At 40.0% G+C, this 16,298-nt stretch overlaps 1 protein-coding gene across 1 annotated transcript in view; it reads right to left on the minus strand.

The window, feature by feature from the left end:
• LOC145782877 (protocadherin-16-like) overlaps positions 1-16,298 on the minus strand; it is a 63,316-nt gene that overhangs the window by 4,970 nt on the left and 42,048 nt on the right. Inside the window, exons 21-49 of the mRNA XM_082594641.1 lie at positions 15,999-16,099; positions 15,494-15,665; positions 14,450-14,593; positions 13,792-13,965; positions 13,144-13,423; positions 12,905-13,011; positions 12,508-12,643; positions 12,221-12,355; positions 11,366-11,602; positions 11,022-11,259; positions 10,155-10,405; positions 9,605-9,749; positions 9,050-9,222; positions 8,740-8,837; positions 7,489-7,643; positions 7,206-7,380; positions 6,527-6,661; positions 6,025-6,296; positions 5,233-5,401; positions 4,879-5,026; positions 4,558-4,679; positions 4,103-4,251; positions 3,650-3,817; positions 3,110-3,242; positions 2,493-2,627; positions 2,063-2,215; positions 1,339-1,535; positions 803-1,010; positions 180-399 (exon numbers count right to left, since the gene is read on the minus strand). Coding sequence (XP_082450767.1) covers positions 180-399; positions 803-1,010; positions 1,339-1,535; positions 2,063-2,215; positions 2,493-2,627; positions 3,110-3,242; positions 3,650-3,817; positions 4,103-4,251; positions 4,558-4,679; positions 4,879-5,026; positions 5,233-5,401; positions 6,025-6,296; positions 6,527-6,661; positions 7,206-7,380; positions 7,489-7,643; positions 8,740-8,837; positions 9,050-9,222; positions 9,605-9,749; positions 10,155-10,405; positions 11,022-11,259; positions 11,366-11,602; positions 12,221-12,355; positions 12,508-12,643; positions 12,905-13,011; positions 13,144-13,423; positions 13,792-13,965; positions 14,450-14,593; positions 15,494-15,665; positions 15,999-16,099 — 4,930 coding nt within the window. The remainder of the gene's footprint in view (positions 1-179; positions 400-802; positions 1,011-1,338; positions 1,536-2,062; positions 2,216-2,492; positions 2,628-3,109; positions 3,243-3,649; positions 3,818-4,102; positions 4,252-4,557; positions 4,680-4,878; positions 5,027-5,232; positions 5,402-6,024; positions 6,297-6,526; positions 6,662-7,205; positions 7,381-7,488; positions 7,644-8,739; positions 8,838-9,049; positions 9,223-9,604; positions 9,750-10,154; positions 10,406-11,021; positions 11,260-11,365; positions 11,603-12,220; positions 12,356-12,507; positions 12,644-12,904; positions 13,012-13,143; positions 13,424-13,791; positions 13,966-14,449; positions 14,594-15,493; positions 15,666-15,998; positions 16,100-16,298) is intronic.

The raw sequence follows: 16,298 nt of genomic DNA on the forward strand, positions 1-16,298 counted from the left end.
GTAAAAGGCACAAATTTTGCCAAGTAGGTGATGATTATACTGTACAATATGTCACTCATCACTACACAACGATTGTCCATCTGCGGAATCTAGCTATACCTAACCATCAGGACATATCAAACTGAATCAGCAATACAGCCCACGTCACAGCGGCTTCTGGAGACCTTAGTTGTACGTACCGGTTATTTCTATGGTCACGTGAGTAATCGTTTTCAAGGTCGAAGATTCCGCAGTCAGAACCAAAATGCGCGCGTTGCCACTGTCAACGCGACGTAATACGCTGATGACGCCAGTCGTTGCGTTGATGACGTAATTGCTCGGAGCCTGACCGACGTTATTCTCGCCGAGCGTGAAGCGAACGGAGCCGTCGTTGCCTTCGTCACGGTCCACTGCACTGACCTGTGGCAGATGACGCAACAATAACAGCAAAAATAAGGCCAAAGTTTAGCCACAACTTCTTCATAATTTCTAAAATTGCGTCAGTTAAACCTTGTCAGTTGCGAAGTAAAGTAAAAAGTCCAAAATTAGAGTTATTACGTCAAATTAATTTATTTTAATGAGGAAAAACTTTATCAAGCGATCAGTGTGAGATGGGACCATCGTTTAGGATTTGGGTCATCATAAAAATGTGCAAAATACAAACAACAAAGAATTTAGAAATTAAACCGTGTAAAAAGCATTTGAAATACAAGTAACCATCCAGAGAGCAAATTTTCCATTTTACAGCGTTACAATGTAAAAAATGGAGCATTTTCCTGGCTGGTAATCAGTTCAGTTAAATGTAGCCTAATTCAGCAATTACCTGGCCCACTATGTAACCAGCAGGGGATCCGTACGGGACTTCAAACCTGTATCCCGATCCAATGGTAGGCTGATCTCCGGTGAAAAACTGAGGAGAAAACTCATCCACAGGAAGTACATTGATGTCGACTGGGATGCGATCCCAACATCCTCCAGGATCACAAACCTCCACGAAGAAGAAATACTTCCTACATTTCTCAAAGTCCAAGCTGAACAATAATTTACTGGTCAAAGCAAGCGACCATCGCATGTTCTGGCGTGAACTTAAAAACGAACATTCACGCACGCATTGCGTATGCACATTGCACATGTTGACGCGTTAGTACGTATTGACGTATTGCGTATGCACGAATGCCATACGTATTGCGTAAGGGCAATAACGGGCATACAGACAACAAGTCAGAGACCGTTTCAATATCATATGAACCTCTCAAGGAAGAGGGGTATCAGGGTAGTTGTTAAAGGTCTTTGCAAATTATGAGAAAAATTGCAAAGACAGACACAAAGCAAGCAGAATGTCTTTTGTTATCAGCTTACTCTTTTTTTGCCCGCACCGCTCCCGTGACAGCCTGGACAGTGAACGTGTCACGAGGTAACGAACAATCCGATCCTTCGCCGATGAAATCTTCGTCGTCAACGACAAACGACACGCGACCGAAATCGCCGGCGTCGTCATCGGTGGCGGCGATGTAGAACAAGGTTTGATTCGCTCTTGTCGTCTCTGAAACTTCCTCCTGCAAAACAAATACATCAATAATTGTCTTTTTCATATTACTTCAACGTCAAAGTGAATGCTCCATTTATCAAAACATGCCAGTTGGTTGAAAACTTAGGATTTACTGGCTGAAAAGCAAGAAAGCCAATCTCAGTACCAACTTTCACGCATACGTATAACTATAAAGTATACGACATAGCCTTATGCTCTTGATGGGTATTGAACCGGCATCCTCTCGATCGTCGAACAGACTCTCGCAAGCAACCACGCAGCAAAAAACTGTCGGTTGCATGGCCGAATGGTGAGAGCCTTGGTGCGGCACTTGAAAGATGGTTCGATACCGCTCAAGAGTAGCGGCTGTTCTTTGGCAGGACACTTAAAAGGATGCCTGAAGGTGGCAACGAAGATTGGCTTCCTTGCCTTCCGTCCTCTTAATCTGAATCCTCAACCACTGGGGGTAAGCTTGGATACGGAAAAAAACGAACAGATTGAAACAAAAACGTCGGATAAACCTAAAACAACAGCAATACACACGACACCACTCACCAGCTTAAATCTTTCAGCCACAGGCCGATACTCATTGACATTGATGACGTCAACGGCCACCACAGCAGTGGACAACCTGGCCAATTTAGAGTCATGTTGGTCAGAAACTTGGATGGTCAACTCGTACTGTGGCTTAGTCTCATAGTCAATGAGCTGTAAAAAGAGATATATGCAATGTGAGATACAGTATAAGGTAATCAAACTAATCATCATTATCAGCGAGTGCTGCCATAGCTTGGCAGTGTAAGTGTAACGTTTGTATATTGTTTCTTAATTCAACCATTATTTTGACTATCATTTGGTGCTGTTGGTTCGAGTTGTGATGGTAGAAAATGGTCAAAAAGCGTTCAAAACAATGTGCTTCAATGAAATCTATTCCTTTAATACAAATCAGCGGGCAGGTTGACAAGATGTAACGCCAATGACTTACTTTCGCGACAACGTAAGCACAGGATGCAGAAGGAGGATCACACTCCTCCAACCCAAAAGCTCCTCCATCGTTCCCGGATATGATTTTGAATTTGAAATCTGACGTCGCACTTTCATCCGGGTCACTGGCGTGTACCTGGGCATTGTAATGTCGCTGGTTACGTTGTTTTTGCGTTAGTGCAATGTTCACAGAAACGGGCAATAAACAATTATTGAACGCTAGTATTTTTGCAATAGTTCAATTAAAGACTGTTCACCACCTTTATTCCCAACGTTTCGTCAACTAGCACGACCGACTTCCTCACGAGAGTTAGACACATAAAACTTTCCTTCGTCGTATTAAAGCAATACAGCACAGAAATAAATAAAAACAGAAGCACATTGAGCAGCTGTGACGTCAAAGTTCAAAGGCTAAGATAGAGTTACAAGCTGAAAGGTCAAAGTTTAAAGGTTCGATACCACATGACTTTGCCAAATATACAAATATCATTGAATCTTTCTGTTAAAGATGACTACATCTTTTAAGCAAACAAAACTTTCTCTACAACTTTTCAACGTCTCCAGACGTTTATACGACGTAAAAACGGCAACTTTTGGTGATTGCGTTGTCCCCCTTACCGACACAACAGGCTTGGGGGTCCGCGGCTCAGTTTCTTCGTCGTTTTCTTTCACGCTTCCCGCATACCGTGATTGGTTGAAACGAGGTCGATTGTCGTTCACATCCAATATTCGAACGTTCACCTTTGCGGTGCTGTAAAACAAAACAAATCAACAAGAGGCCCGGGTTCGATTCCCACCGACGCTGGTTTACTTTTGTGTGAAAAATAGACAATCACGATACACAAGGCAGTAAATATTATTTGCTGTTTTTGAAAATCATAGCACTGTGTCTTTATCAACACTGCATCCATCGCAAACATGCGTTGCTTTCAGACTTTTGCAAGACAGACAGTTTCAATGCAGCTGTGCAGAGGAGCAGCCTACATTATTACTTTAAATCTATTCGTTCAATGCTTGAGTGCTAAGCAGAAGCGAAATTTTGTGTAATCGAGGTGAGAACGATATTCACTGAATCATTGATTAAAACTAAGCAAAACACTTTTACATAAAATAAACGTTTAAACAAGAAAAGAAAGCGTCAACCGTGGTAAAGTGTACCTGGATAACTGAGGTGAGCCATGGTCCAATGCAGACACAGTCAGCTGGTACATAGATAGAGTTTCTCTATCCAGCTCATTTGCCACACGCAGCTCGGCCAAGCTTTGCTTCCCTGGATTGCTTATTGTCCGAACACTGAAAGCGTCACCAATGTTGCCAGATTCAATTCTGAAATGATGTAAAATGTCAAATTTACAATGTGACTAACATCCTTTTTAAAACATGTAAAGTACATATTGAGTTAAGCGTATGAAGTTTTAAGTAAGACCGAAAAGAAAATTCAGAAACAAAACCTATGTAAGAGGATTTGTACAAGGTCAGCAACCCAGGTTCATGTCTCCAACAGTAATAAAACGCTTTTTGTCCAAGGATAAACACATAGCTTCAGTGAATTAAACGGGATTTATACGTTGATGTTGCAACGTATCTCAAACGTAAAAATAACGCACTTACTGGTAATAAATATTTTTGTTGTCGCTTGAAAAATCAGCATCCGTTGCTGTCATGTTGATCACGGAAAAGCCAACCGGGACGGATTCTGCCACACTCTCCTCATAGATGGACTGGCTGAAGCTAGGGGGGTTGTTGTTCACATCCATCCTCTGGAAAGATGAGGAGACGAGTTCATTGGTGATGTTAGGAAGACATAAATTACTTGACTTTGGTTGACGCATTTTTTACATTCATTATTTGTCTTGTTTAAACTTATATTTGGTAGTTAATGATTTTGATTACGTAGACGAGAAAGCAAGAAAGCCGATCTTCTATTCCAACTTCAAGCGCGACAATGAGTGTTGTAAAGATACAGCGATGCAAATGCCATTCGACCAAGCAGCCAAACTTTTCACAATCGATTCATTCACGTCAGCAGATCGATAACAGGCGTCTCAGCCAAGAACCATTCGCACCTCGATTCTGACGGAGACAGACTGGGCTTTGGGTGGGTTGCCATGGTCACGGGCTTCGACTTCTAGGTTAAACACGGATGATTGCGGACTGAAAGGCTCGCTTTGATTGGTTGATATCACACCTGAATAGGAGATAACATCCAGTCACAACAACGAACACAAACTGGTCAACGTATCATCAATTAAATCAATAATAATATTTCTTTAATAAAATAATTAAAAGAATCATCATTACGAGCCGTCTCTGATTCAAGAACTTGCTTAACAATAATTCTACAAATATAGATCTTACAGTAGATCACAAGCACTAATAATGATTACCGCTTTCGGAATCGATAGAGAACATCGGACGGTTTGGAATGATGTTCAGCAGTGTATACGTCACTATTCCGTTGTCGTCTGAGTCTATGTCGTCAGCATGCACAGTGATCACTGGCATGTTGGGAGGAGTGAGCTCGCTTATCTTGGTCTGAGGACGAAAAAAATACGTCACTTTCTCGAGCTGGTGGTGCAAAATAATAACGATGCGTTTTATATGAGTTGTTCTCAACGCTTTAAAAAGCAGACAGTATCAGTGCAGCCTAATAGAGGCGCAGCCGAGTACATTATGAACAGAATTAGCCACATTAAAAAAAAAAACACCTAAAACTTGGATTAGTAGCAACGTCATCTCACGTGATATAAAGACTCAGAAAATTGAGGAGCGTTGTCGTTGACGTCAGTGATGATGACGTCAAATTGAGCTTGGACCACATTGGCACCATCAGAAGCTTCAAGAACCAGCGTCACATTTTCAATGGCTTCGTGATCTAAGGGCTTGGTCACAAAAATGTCGCCAGAATGTCTGAATAGTGACAATCAATTGTTAGAGGTATACGCGGGGTGAGTTTACAGCAACTAAAGGTGGTCACCGTGCTTGCTACCAAGGACCGGGGGGTGAGAAGATAAGGTTGTCATCAGCACAGAAAAATTTCGCGGGGAAAAGTTTCAGAGATCAGGCTTCTCACAACTCGCAACATTATTTGTCGAAATCGAACTTGGAAAGATTCAGAAGGCGAGTTTTGAAAAACATTGCAACAAAAGTTTAGTAAATAAGTTTGCGTACAAATTTTCGAATGCTAACTTTTCAGGTAGGCTGTTTGTCAGGTTTATCAAAGTGTATTGCTGGCATGCGTGTGGAAATTTCGACGTCACAGGCAAATGCCGCGAGTTGTAAGAAACCTGATTTACTTCAGCCGCGTTCAATCCTGCCTTCTAGTTGGTTAAAACACCTCATCTGCCACAGCGACCTACAGATTACAAATACATGACCCGCAGTGTGAGATCGCATACTCTTGAAATTGATTGAGAGAACAAATTTATCTAGGTAAGGCATTGCAAGTGCTTAGCCTACGGTAATTTTGGGTGAATTCTCTATTAAAATCTCGTAAATCTTAAAACCCCTTTACCCTCAAATCATAGACATACCTGTCTACAGCAAACATTCCACCAGTGTTGCCAGGTCCAGACGTAAAGTAAAACACTATTTCTTGGTTTGTGTCAACATCATTTGCAGTTACAGAAGTAAGAAGACTCCCCACGGCTGTGTCCTCTCGGATGAGGATTGGATCAGATGGGACGCGGAGAGTCGGGCTGTGGTCGTTGATGTCCACAACATCCACACTGACCGTGCAAGTCCCAGTCTTCCTTGTGTCTCCAAGATCAGTCGCGTATACTATGAGCTCATAGTTTTCGTGAACCTGCTCAATGACCAAAAAGAAACAAGGATAAAATTCATCCAATAAGGAACTTATTGATAAACCTACATTAACTTCTAGAACGTTCGGAATCATATTCACAAGCTCACTAAGCAGGGCAATACAGTTTTATAAACAGAAAAACACACAGAACAAAAAGCATGTAAACACACCTCTAGCGATGTTGAAACAACGTAAAAATGGAAAGTTTTGCTGGGTGGGGAATAACATACCTCACGATCGAGACTTCGGCTGGTTTGAAGGAAGCCAGTTGTTCGATCAATTGGAAAGGCGCCGTCTGGGTCACCTGACGCGATGTGAAACTGAATCTTTCCGTTGTTTCCCGAATCCGCGTCGCTCGCAAAAAGCTGGTGACGCAATAAATTTCATGAATATATTAATACAGATTTTTCCAAAATTCATTGAAATAAATGCAATGGATGAGCACAATAGAGCTTAATTTAAAAAAGGTCAAAAATGAAAGGATTGCTTGAAGAATCATGGCATTCACTGAGAAATAATGAAGCCTGAAGTTAAACGTTAAATATAATCAAAAGGTAGAAAGATTTTTTATTGCAGTAGTCTCCGATTAGCCCATCCGCTTAATAAGCCCAATCTGGTCTGGAATCACTCTCATTTACAGGAGTGGCAAAAATTCGTCCTGCTTAATTGGCCCACCCGCTTAATAAGCCTAAAATCATCTGGTACCGAGGTGGACTTAATAAGCGGGGGCTACCGTACCTCAAATTATGCCTACCAAGCATAGACAAATGAAAGGAAGGACATGGATATGTCATGGTATGTCAGGACATGGATAAAAGACAGCTTCAGATAGGTAAAACCCCTACACTGGGGGCTTCAGATAGGCAAAAGCCTACAGATACAAAATTCAGTGGATAAACTACAAAGTACCTGCATCACAAACGAGGGATCTTGTTCTTCCCAGACTCTGGTGTAATAATTGAGTTGAGAAAACTTGGGTGAGTTGTCGTTCTCGTCCAGAAGCTGTATGTTGACTGTGGTGAAGCCGTAAAGAGCGGGGGAGGATGGCTCCCCAGAGGCAGTCGCAGAAATGAAAAGAGGGATGCTGAAAATAAATATTCGTCGAATTACAAACGACCTATCGAAACAAGTTCTGTTGTTCGGCAATCATGTTGCAAATGAAATTAAAAACTATGACTGTATGAAAAATTACTTTGGCTTGGTTTCAAAATCCAGCAAACTTGGCTCATTAACAGTAATATCTCCTCCATTTGAAATCGCGAACAATCGCCCCTTTTCATTTCCGAATAAAATCTTGTACGTGACGTCGCTAACATTGCCAGTTGAATCGACGACATTGGCTTTGACCTGTGAAGAATTAAGATTTCTATGTAAAGTTGTAAACAGTTGCGGCTGAAATAGGGGGGCCATGGATTTTTCAAAATTTTTAAAGGGGGCGACGGTGTAAAAAAGGTTGGGAACCCCTGCTTTAAACCTTTGTGTCAGACATGGTCTTCTAATTTCTACATAACTGCGTATACGCAAACAATAATAAACGTATGCACATATTTCCACTAATTTTGAACTTCCGCCCAGAAGGGATAGACAATTAGACATGTTCTTATTCGTAGGCTAATTTGATGAGGTCAAACGCACCTCCCCTCACAAGAACCGTGAAATAACTTTAGTTTTGTAATTTAATTCCTTTCTATTAACGCACTGAAGAAGCAGACCTAGTTGCTTTTGACAGTCAAAAATATACTCAATGTATTCCACAGAAAAGCAGCAAAAGTCAATTGCACCAATTCAATTCAATTCAATTCAATTTATTTTTCTTTGTCAGAACGCAAAAGAAATGATATTGTAAAAAAGAAATACAGTAACAAAACCAACAAAAGGAAAAGGTGGCAAAACCTTAATGGTTTAAGACGTGCATAAAAAGATCTAATATTGCGGTATTTGCATCGATAAGTATAGTTAAGCACGGCCACCAAACCTGATACTGTAAAACAAGTAGCCTAGATGAATTAGTTAAGAATCAGTCGCCTCCTCGTTGCTGAAACAATTGAAGCGCCAATTCTTAAAGCAATGAGAACACGACTGAACCTAACAACATCACAAAAACAAACTAACACACACATATTGTAATTAGGTAATGGACTATCAAAACATGGATTATTTACAGATTTTATACAGAAATAAAGTGTTCGCAGCAACGATATTAAGTAGCCTATAGATTGCAGAACAAATACACAATATGGCAGCTCATTATCAAGATAAAATAGTGGATCGTAGGATCACCAGTGGGATGTTGTATGCAATAACAGCGCTTGCTGCAGACATATTTACCACCGTTCGGTCGGCAACTGTATTGGTCTTGCAGACGTTAAATTAATGTAACAATGACGAACTTTGCTGTCACGGATAGGACTACGTCAACCGGGGCAAGGTCAGGGTTCATTACCTTGGTAACGAAGAATCCTTTCTGCACATTCTCCCACATCATTGTGTTGTAGGAGAGGTTCTCGAATTGTAAGTTGCCAAATGTGCTACTTTCTCCAACTGAAAACAATAGAACAATTGTGTGGTTTTGTGCAGCCCAGAGAATGAGTTATTCAGAAAAAGGGTTTTTTCATTAATACGAAATGCATTGCAAAAAAAAACTTTCCTATTGACTAAAAAATTTCACCTGAACAAATATCAGTTGATGTTTCCTTTAAAAAATGAAAAATCTCAAAAGCAAAAATATAGGCTCATTTGTACGTCAAACCAACCTATTGAAATGAGGACAACCGCTTCAGTTTTTAAAGAGGGGTTTCCACGATCCGATGCAATAATATTTATTGAATATCGAGAAGGGATTGTTGCAAGGGATCGATTGACTCGAATGCTCCCATCAGTGAGTCCAACCATGAAAAAGTTTCCAGAGTCTGAAGTGTCAGCAATGCTGCAACAATAACCTTTGTTAGTACAACTAAAGGTTAGATCATGGGAAACTTATCTAACTGGCAAAATTCGTCTTTTTACACGAACTCAACGTTTGCAGACGTTGTGAATGGTGTTAATCAAAGTAAAAAAGACGAATTTGGTTAACGAGTTGCTGATGGAGTCTACTGACTGCCGTGTCGTGGGATCACATAGTTTTCATGCAAAATTACAAAAAACATGTTCAGGGGCGAAGCATTCAGCTTGTCGCTGGGGAGTTGCCCCTCTTCAACCTCTGTATCGCCTCTGGAAACAATCAGCCTAAACAACTCAACGAGAGTTAACTGTATCAATGCTTTAAACAAAAATTACAACAAAGAACGTGAATGCAGCAGCACTCTCACCTATACGTGACATCACCGTTCAGACCGATGTCGTCATCGTTCGCTGTGACGTGATCAACGACAGCTCCCAAGATGGTATCCCTACTAACGTCCAAACGAAGCAAGCTGTTCTCGAAGATAGGCGGGTTGTCGTTTATATCGTTCACTGTTGAACAAAGAACTTGTTGAACATTATGATCGCATAACTTAGAAGTCAGTGTACAATGAAACTTCCCTATTATTTATCAAAACTGATGCAAGGCAGAAGAAATCGAGGAAGACCAGCACAAACTTTCATGCAAAGGGTTCGATTCTTCACAGAGCGCAGCCCGGAAGAACTGCGACAGTTGGCTGAAAATCGCCAATTATGGAGACTTTTAATTGTCGCTATTTTGCACCCCACTGGCGTGAAATAAATTATTATTAACTAAAAATTCGCCTGATTCTAACCAAAAAAAAACAATAGTTAATAAATTACACGCAGCAAAATATGACATTCTTCAAAAAATGCTCTATTCTATCAAATTTTAACAATCTTTTCGATACAAAATCTCTCTAATATGTCACGTACCATCCACCACAACAGGAACGGTTGAATTTCGAGGATTGTCACCCGAATCCACTGCGGAGACAAAAAAATGATACCGAGCCTTGACTTCTCGATCCAAGATGGCGGCGGTGGTGAGGACCCCCGTAGTGGCATCAACGGTGAACAACCCTTCCAGTTCCATCCCGGGGTCGGACGGCCCCATGAAATAGCGGACGTCATTGTTTGGGTCTTGATCAGCGTCGGTGGCACGAACAGTTAGTATGTATTGGCCCCTGGAAAGTCCGAGTTCAAATAAATTTTATCATTATCAGAACACTACATAATACAGCTGTAATGTTTAAAAAGTCACTTAGCCTAAGTCACAGTCAGTTACTTATTATTATCATCATGATCATCGTTCACATGTTATCATCATGATCATCATGTACTTATTATCATTATGATCATCGTTCACATATTATTATTATGATCATCATTCACATTATCATCATGATCATCGTTCACTTATTATCATCATGATCCAAATTCGGTTTTGTTTCCACTAGTAGAGGTGAACGATTCTCTCCTGGCATCAATAATATTATTGTCATGTGGAATGTGGCTGTGCATTGTGTTATCAGGCCATTAGAGTAAATAAAATTAGTGCGATACTGCTAGGCATTGTTAAATTGAGAATTGACCCTTCTAATGTAGCCGGAAAAGCGGAGCATCGCGTCCCGTAATGTGACATCCCTGTGTTATCCATTCTGAATTGAACATTTCTATTGTTATGACATTATAAATTTTCGCATTTATGTATTATATGGTAAAGGCATCAAACTGAAAATGGTTTATCCACTAGATAAGTATGAGGTTAATCATTGTGCTTGTCACGTGGCCTTTCCTTACTTTGACAACGATTCATCCACATTCCCTTCATAAGAAGTCTTTACAAATTGTGGGTCGTTGTCATTCCAGTCTTGTACGGCCACTTCAATAATCCCAGAGCTAGATCTAGCCGGTTGGCCATGGTCGCTTGCAACCAGTTTCAACCGGTAAGAAGCGGTTGTTTCCCGATCCAACTGCCTCTGAGTCCACAGTTCACCAGAGGTTGCGTTCACATAAAAGTCACCACCAACGTTCCCATCTGGAAATAAAATTTTTAAATTCCAGTCTATTTCCATTGTTTTAAGTTTTAAACGTTTGTCGACGGAAAATAAACGAAGTTATAATAAAATAGTAGATTGGCAGACCTGTAATTGAATAGGAAATCCTTCCGTTTTCGTCCACGTCAGGATCAAAAGCAGCGATGACATGGACAAGCTCAGGTCCATGAGTTTGTTCAGACAGTTTTAGTCGAGCGAGAATAGGCGGCTCCGTGCTGCCGTCTAGTGAATTGAATTTAGGAGGATTATCGTTGAGGTCACCGACTGTGACACTGACTGTGCACCAATCGTACAAAGAAGGAAAGGCATTGTCTTGAACAAACACTGCAAAAAAACAAGATTAAAAAGCTACTTTTTCTCCAGAAAACTAGATGGGATTGGAAAAACATTTTAATGAAAATTTATTTTTGAACAGTAAGTCTCTGGCGGTATGTTTCTTCCTTTTGTGGTAATTGCTTTGAATCTAATTCATAATTTTGTCTAAGGGAAATCTGGCAATCGCTTCTGATGGTTTTGAAGACTAGCAAGAGAAAGTTATAAGATAATATTAATAACTGTTCAGTTATTCCTTCAAAGAGCTTCTGATGGAAGAGTAAGCCTACTTTCATATTTCCGTTAAATAATTTCAGCTAAAAACCATTAGCATTGTATACAAGGCCATGCAACGTAAAGCTTGTGAAGAGAATAAACCATCAGCTTTTTGTCCACTCAGCAACATAACTAGCCCAAGTGGCGGATCCTTTCAGAAAGTAGCCTTAGATGGGCGATTTCAACATAACACAATGATGTGTATAGGTCTACATTAATTCGACCTTGTTATTACAGTTACTTTTCTGTCTTTTAGGAATGGGGGGAATCGCCTCAATCCCCCCCCCCCCCTTCCGGATCTACCACTGACTAGTTTTCAACTCAACTCCAGAGAAACACAGATACGGCGCTTACCAGTGAGTCTGTACATGCTCCCGATCTCCCTGTCCAAGCTAGTGGTGGTTGTAATCACCCCAGTGCGAGAGTCGATGGTGAAGTTGTCTGACTCGGAGCTTTCTTGCAAAGCATACATCAGCTCCCCGTTAGTTCCTAAGATGAAAAGAGTAAAATTATTGATTTTCGACATTTTCAAAAAACTTTGATCTTCTATCTGACACGAGGCAAGAAATTTAATAAATAGTTATTTACACAAAAGACAATTATTCAGATTTTACTGGTGAGTGCAAAACCAAACGGAATACCTGAATCTTCGTCAAAGGCTTTGACTCGGGTTACGATGACCCCTGAAGTTTGACCTTCATCGACTGTGGAGTCATAGATCGCTCTCTCAAAGTAAGGTGCGACGTCATTGACATCAACGACACGTATTGAAAGCATCTGAAAATAATTCTAAAATCAAATGGTTTCCTTTGATGGGAGCATGAAATCTTGCAACATAAGATGAGAAGCAATATTCGCTGAGAAATGACAATACATAGTCAAGTTTGCAATGTAATATGACTTTGCTAAGTGCTGATTTCAAGTAGAACAAGTTAATAAAAAGAGTGACGTCCAAGTAGGCAAGACGTAACGTAAAAAACGTAACGTGGGCAAATGCGTAACGTAAAGTCAAAGCAAGCATAACCCAAGTCCACCTACCTGGTATGCAGTGAGTTCGTGCCCTGGAGATTGATCTGTGGCTGAAATATTTAGTTCATGCACGGTGGCCCTTTCGTGATCCAACTTTTTCGTGAGCGTCAAAACACCTTTATTAATGCAAATAATGAAAAAGTGACCAAAGTTGTGCGATAAAGTCTAAAAACTCTTAAAGAAGCCAATTATTTCTACCTTCGATTAACAGGCAACTTTTCACACGTAGAATTAAATTTGCATTGCACCTGTGCTCGAGTTGATGTGAAAATACGACGTTTCTTCATAAGCATCTGAAGACGGAAAGTCGCTTTTCGCTGTAACGAGAGAGTACGTCACGTGACCGTTGACGCCAGCATCCGGGTCATTTGCCATAACTCGAATAATGGGAAAATCTATCGGTTCATCTTCCATTACGTATGTCTCCGATCTGCTAACAAAACTTGGTGGATTGTCGTTGACGTCACGAATGATGACGACAGAAGAAACCGTGGAAAATCGCTGTGAAGTGACTGAGCTATCGGCAGCCTGAAAAAAAATATATGCAAAAACTGCATTAGGTTTAGTTTAGCTGCTCATATGTCGTCTGTTGTCGTAACTTCCAGTAAAGCGATAACACAATATTTTTAGAGTTGTATATATTATACACGTATGAAAATAGTAATTAGCACAGCTTCAATTGTCGAAGATTGATTCGAAACTTAAGCATTTACATGCAACGAAATATGGTTACATTTATAGTATAAAATTTTTATATGTCAGTATGAAAACGAATACAATATGAAGACACATTTCCGACTGTATCCGAGGAGCTGTTTTGACCTTTACCGTTACTTGTCATTCCAGGGTGAAAAAAGTAAAAGAAAAATGAAAAAAAAACTTTACCATTTGCATACCTTGATAACAAGTAAATATTCTGATATGTTTTCTCTGTTCAAAGAAGAATTGACTTTAAGCACTCCCGAGTCCTTATCAATCACAAACGCACTGGTAGGGTTCTGACTGAGCAAGGAATAAACGACCTTCCCATCCAATCCAGAATCTCCATCGGTGGCTCTGAAGCGCCAAACCTGGAAGCGGCAAACGAGAAATTAAAACTTCTCAGGTAGAAAAAGTCATTGTCTTTATATATTGATTGAACGTCTGCGGTCGTTGAATCAATGCCAGAAGAATAGGTTTTGCTAGCTGGGGAGTAACATGCCAGGGTGCGACGTCATTTTGAATGAGTTTCAGTAGCACACAGAGTTAAGAAAGTCAGTGATGCAAATTTAACGTTATTGTAACTTTTTTACCTGAAACGAAACTTCATCTTCTAAAATTTAAAGTTTTAGCAAAAAAAAATTTTTTTTTTAAAATTGACTAATTCAACAAATCAATTGATCAACTTGTTCAAATCTTTTAACCGTCTCGTGCAGTTACAGCCTGTGAAGACGCTCACTACTTTCAAGCCATCAACTCTTTCGATCTGTCTATCATTCTCCTTCGCTTCAACAAACTACACGAGTTCGAATCCCACCGGAAGCATCGCAACCATCGAGCTATTCTGGCAATTACCTCTTTTCCTAAGTAAGCATTCTCTTCTACCCCGATCTGAAATGACCCGGATTTGAAAGCTGGAGTATGGTCGTTAGTGTCCCGGATGTTGAACTGACCAGTTAACATTGTCACGTCGCCGGTTAGTTCATCATGTTTCTCGACCTAAAGCAGTTTCAAGAAAATTTGGGTTAGGACAAACAGTGCTAACGTTTAATTACATGTTAAAAAATGTTTTTTTTATAGACTAACAAAAACAAAGTAACCTTAGCGAGTTTAACATGTTGGATTACACAGAGAATCAGAGGTATAACATAATTTAAAAAAATCAACTCAGACGTTTTCAACAGGAACGTGTGTCCTCATCAGGAATTACTTAAATCTGCAATATACATAAAATGAAACTTATTGTAACGACACTCCGAACTGAAAAGCACAAACTGAACAAGTGATACAAGAATGATTACGAGTAATTTATACGGCGGGAAACAGATCACAATGAGGTGTAAACTACGGGCATGTAACAAATAATTAAAACACACACAAAAGGAACGATGAGCCACAGGCGAATAACTGCCGGTTGAGAGACGGCTTATTACGTTTGATTCAAGGCTTCCATGATCTTAGTCTGAAATTCAGATCTGCCTAGTCCTAGAGAGATAATTTTAAATTGGTCGACCGAGACATTGTCAGTGCACGTTTCACAAAAGGCGATGTGCTCTTTACTTGCACTTTTGGTTGTTGATTTTTTGATTTTGAGTTGATTTTTTTTTAATTGTTATACAGTATCTCTGTTTAACGCAACATGTTAAACCCGCTAAGGTTACTTTGCTTTGTTTGTCTATGGTTCAACAAAGCAAACTCTCTACCAAAGCTTTATCATTTCATCAGTTGTTTTTTTTAAAGCAATAAACAATATTACTACATGCATACACACACCAGTATATCTCGTCAATACACAACCTCGTGCCTTGGAGCGGTGTCAAAACCACGTTCTTTCGAACGTCGCGCAGATGCTCTCACCACGGCAAACGTTTTACAGCAAGGTCACAGTCGAAAACTTACAGTTATGAAATATTGCGTTGTATCTTCGTAATTCAGCTTCCTGTTGAGAGTGACGTCACCGCTGGTGGCGTTTACCGAGAATGTGTTGACGTCATTTCCGCTCACAATCCGAAAAGACGGATGTGACGACACAGATCGACGACGGCGTGAAGATGATGGTTCGAAACCGAAACTAAAGAGGAATAAAACTATTCAAAAATGTTACAACAACGACAAATTTTAGGTTAAACAAGAAAGAAAAATCAGCAGTTAAATTATGAAAATCTTACAAAACGTTGCTGAAGACGAAATTAACTCCTCCTTGATCAAGATACAAAAATTTCTTTTAAATATATAAAATTCATGTTTGTCTTTTATTTTTTATCGTATTTTTTTGCGAACCATTTTCTGCATTTCAAAAATTCTTATTTCATGATTTCGAAATCTTTATCAACCTTGAAGTCTCAAAGCAACATAAGTTTACAAACATGTAACGCAAAGCAAAAAAGTTGCCAGTCGCTTTTACCTCCCCAGCACATCCCCAGGAAGAGAACTCTCAGGAGGTGTAAAGACAAACTTGTTGGCGCTGAACTGAGCAGGATTCTCATTGGCGAGATGCACGTTGATCTGCGGTTGAAATTAAAACTTAGTGGTGTTTCAGCTAGCAAATTTCATCTTTTATTACACTGATTTAACGTCTACAGACGTTGATACAACGTGAAAAGGATAAATTTCACATGCTTGTAAACAAATCATCAAGCCACAATTTCTGAAAGAAAGTGTGTTGCAGTAAGAATCGCAAAGCACTTCAACTTGTTTGGCGTTC

This window comes from Aplidium turbinatum, chromosome 14, assembly GCF_918807975.1.
Source record: "Aplidium turbinatum chromosome 14, kaAplTurb1.1, whole genome shotgun sequence".
Taxonomy (NCBI): domain Eukaryota; kingdom Metazoa; phylum Chordata; class Ascidiacea; order Aplousobranchia; family Polyclinidae; genus Aplidium; species Aplidium turbinatum.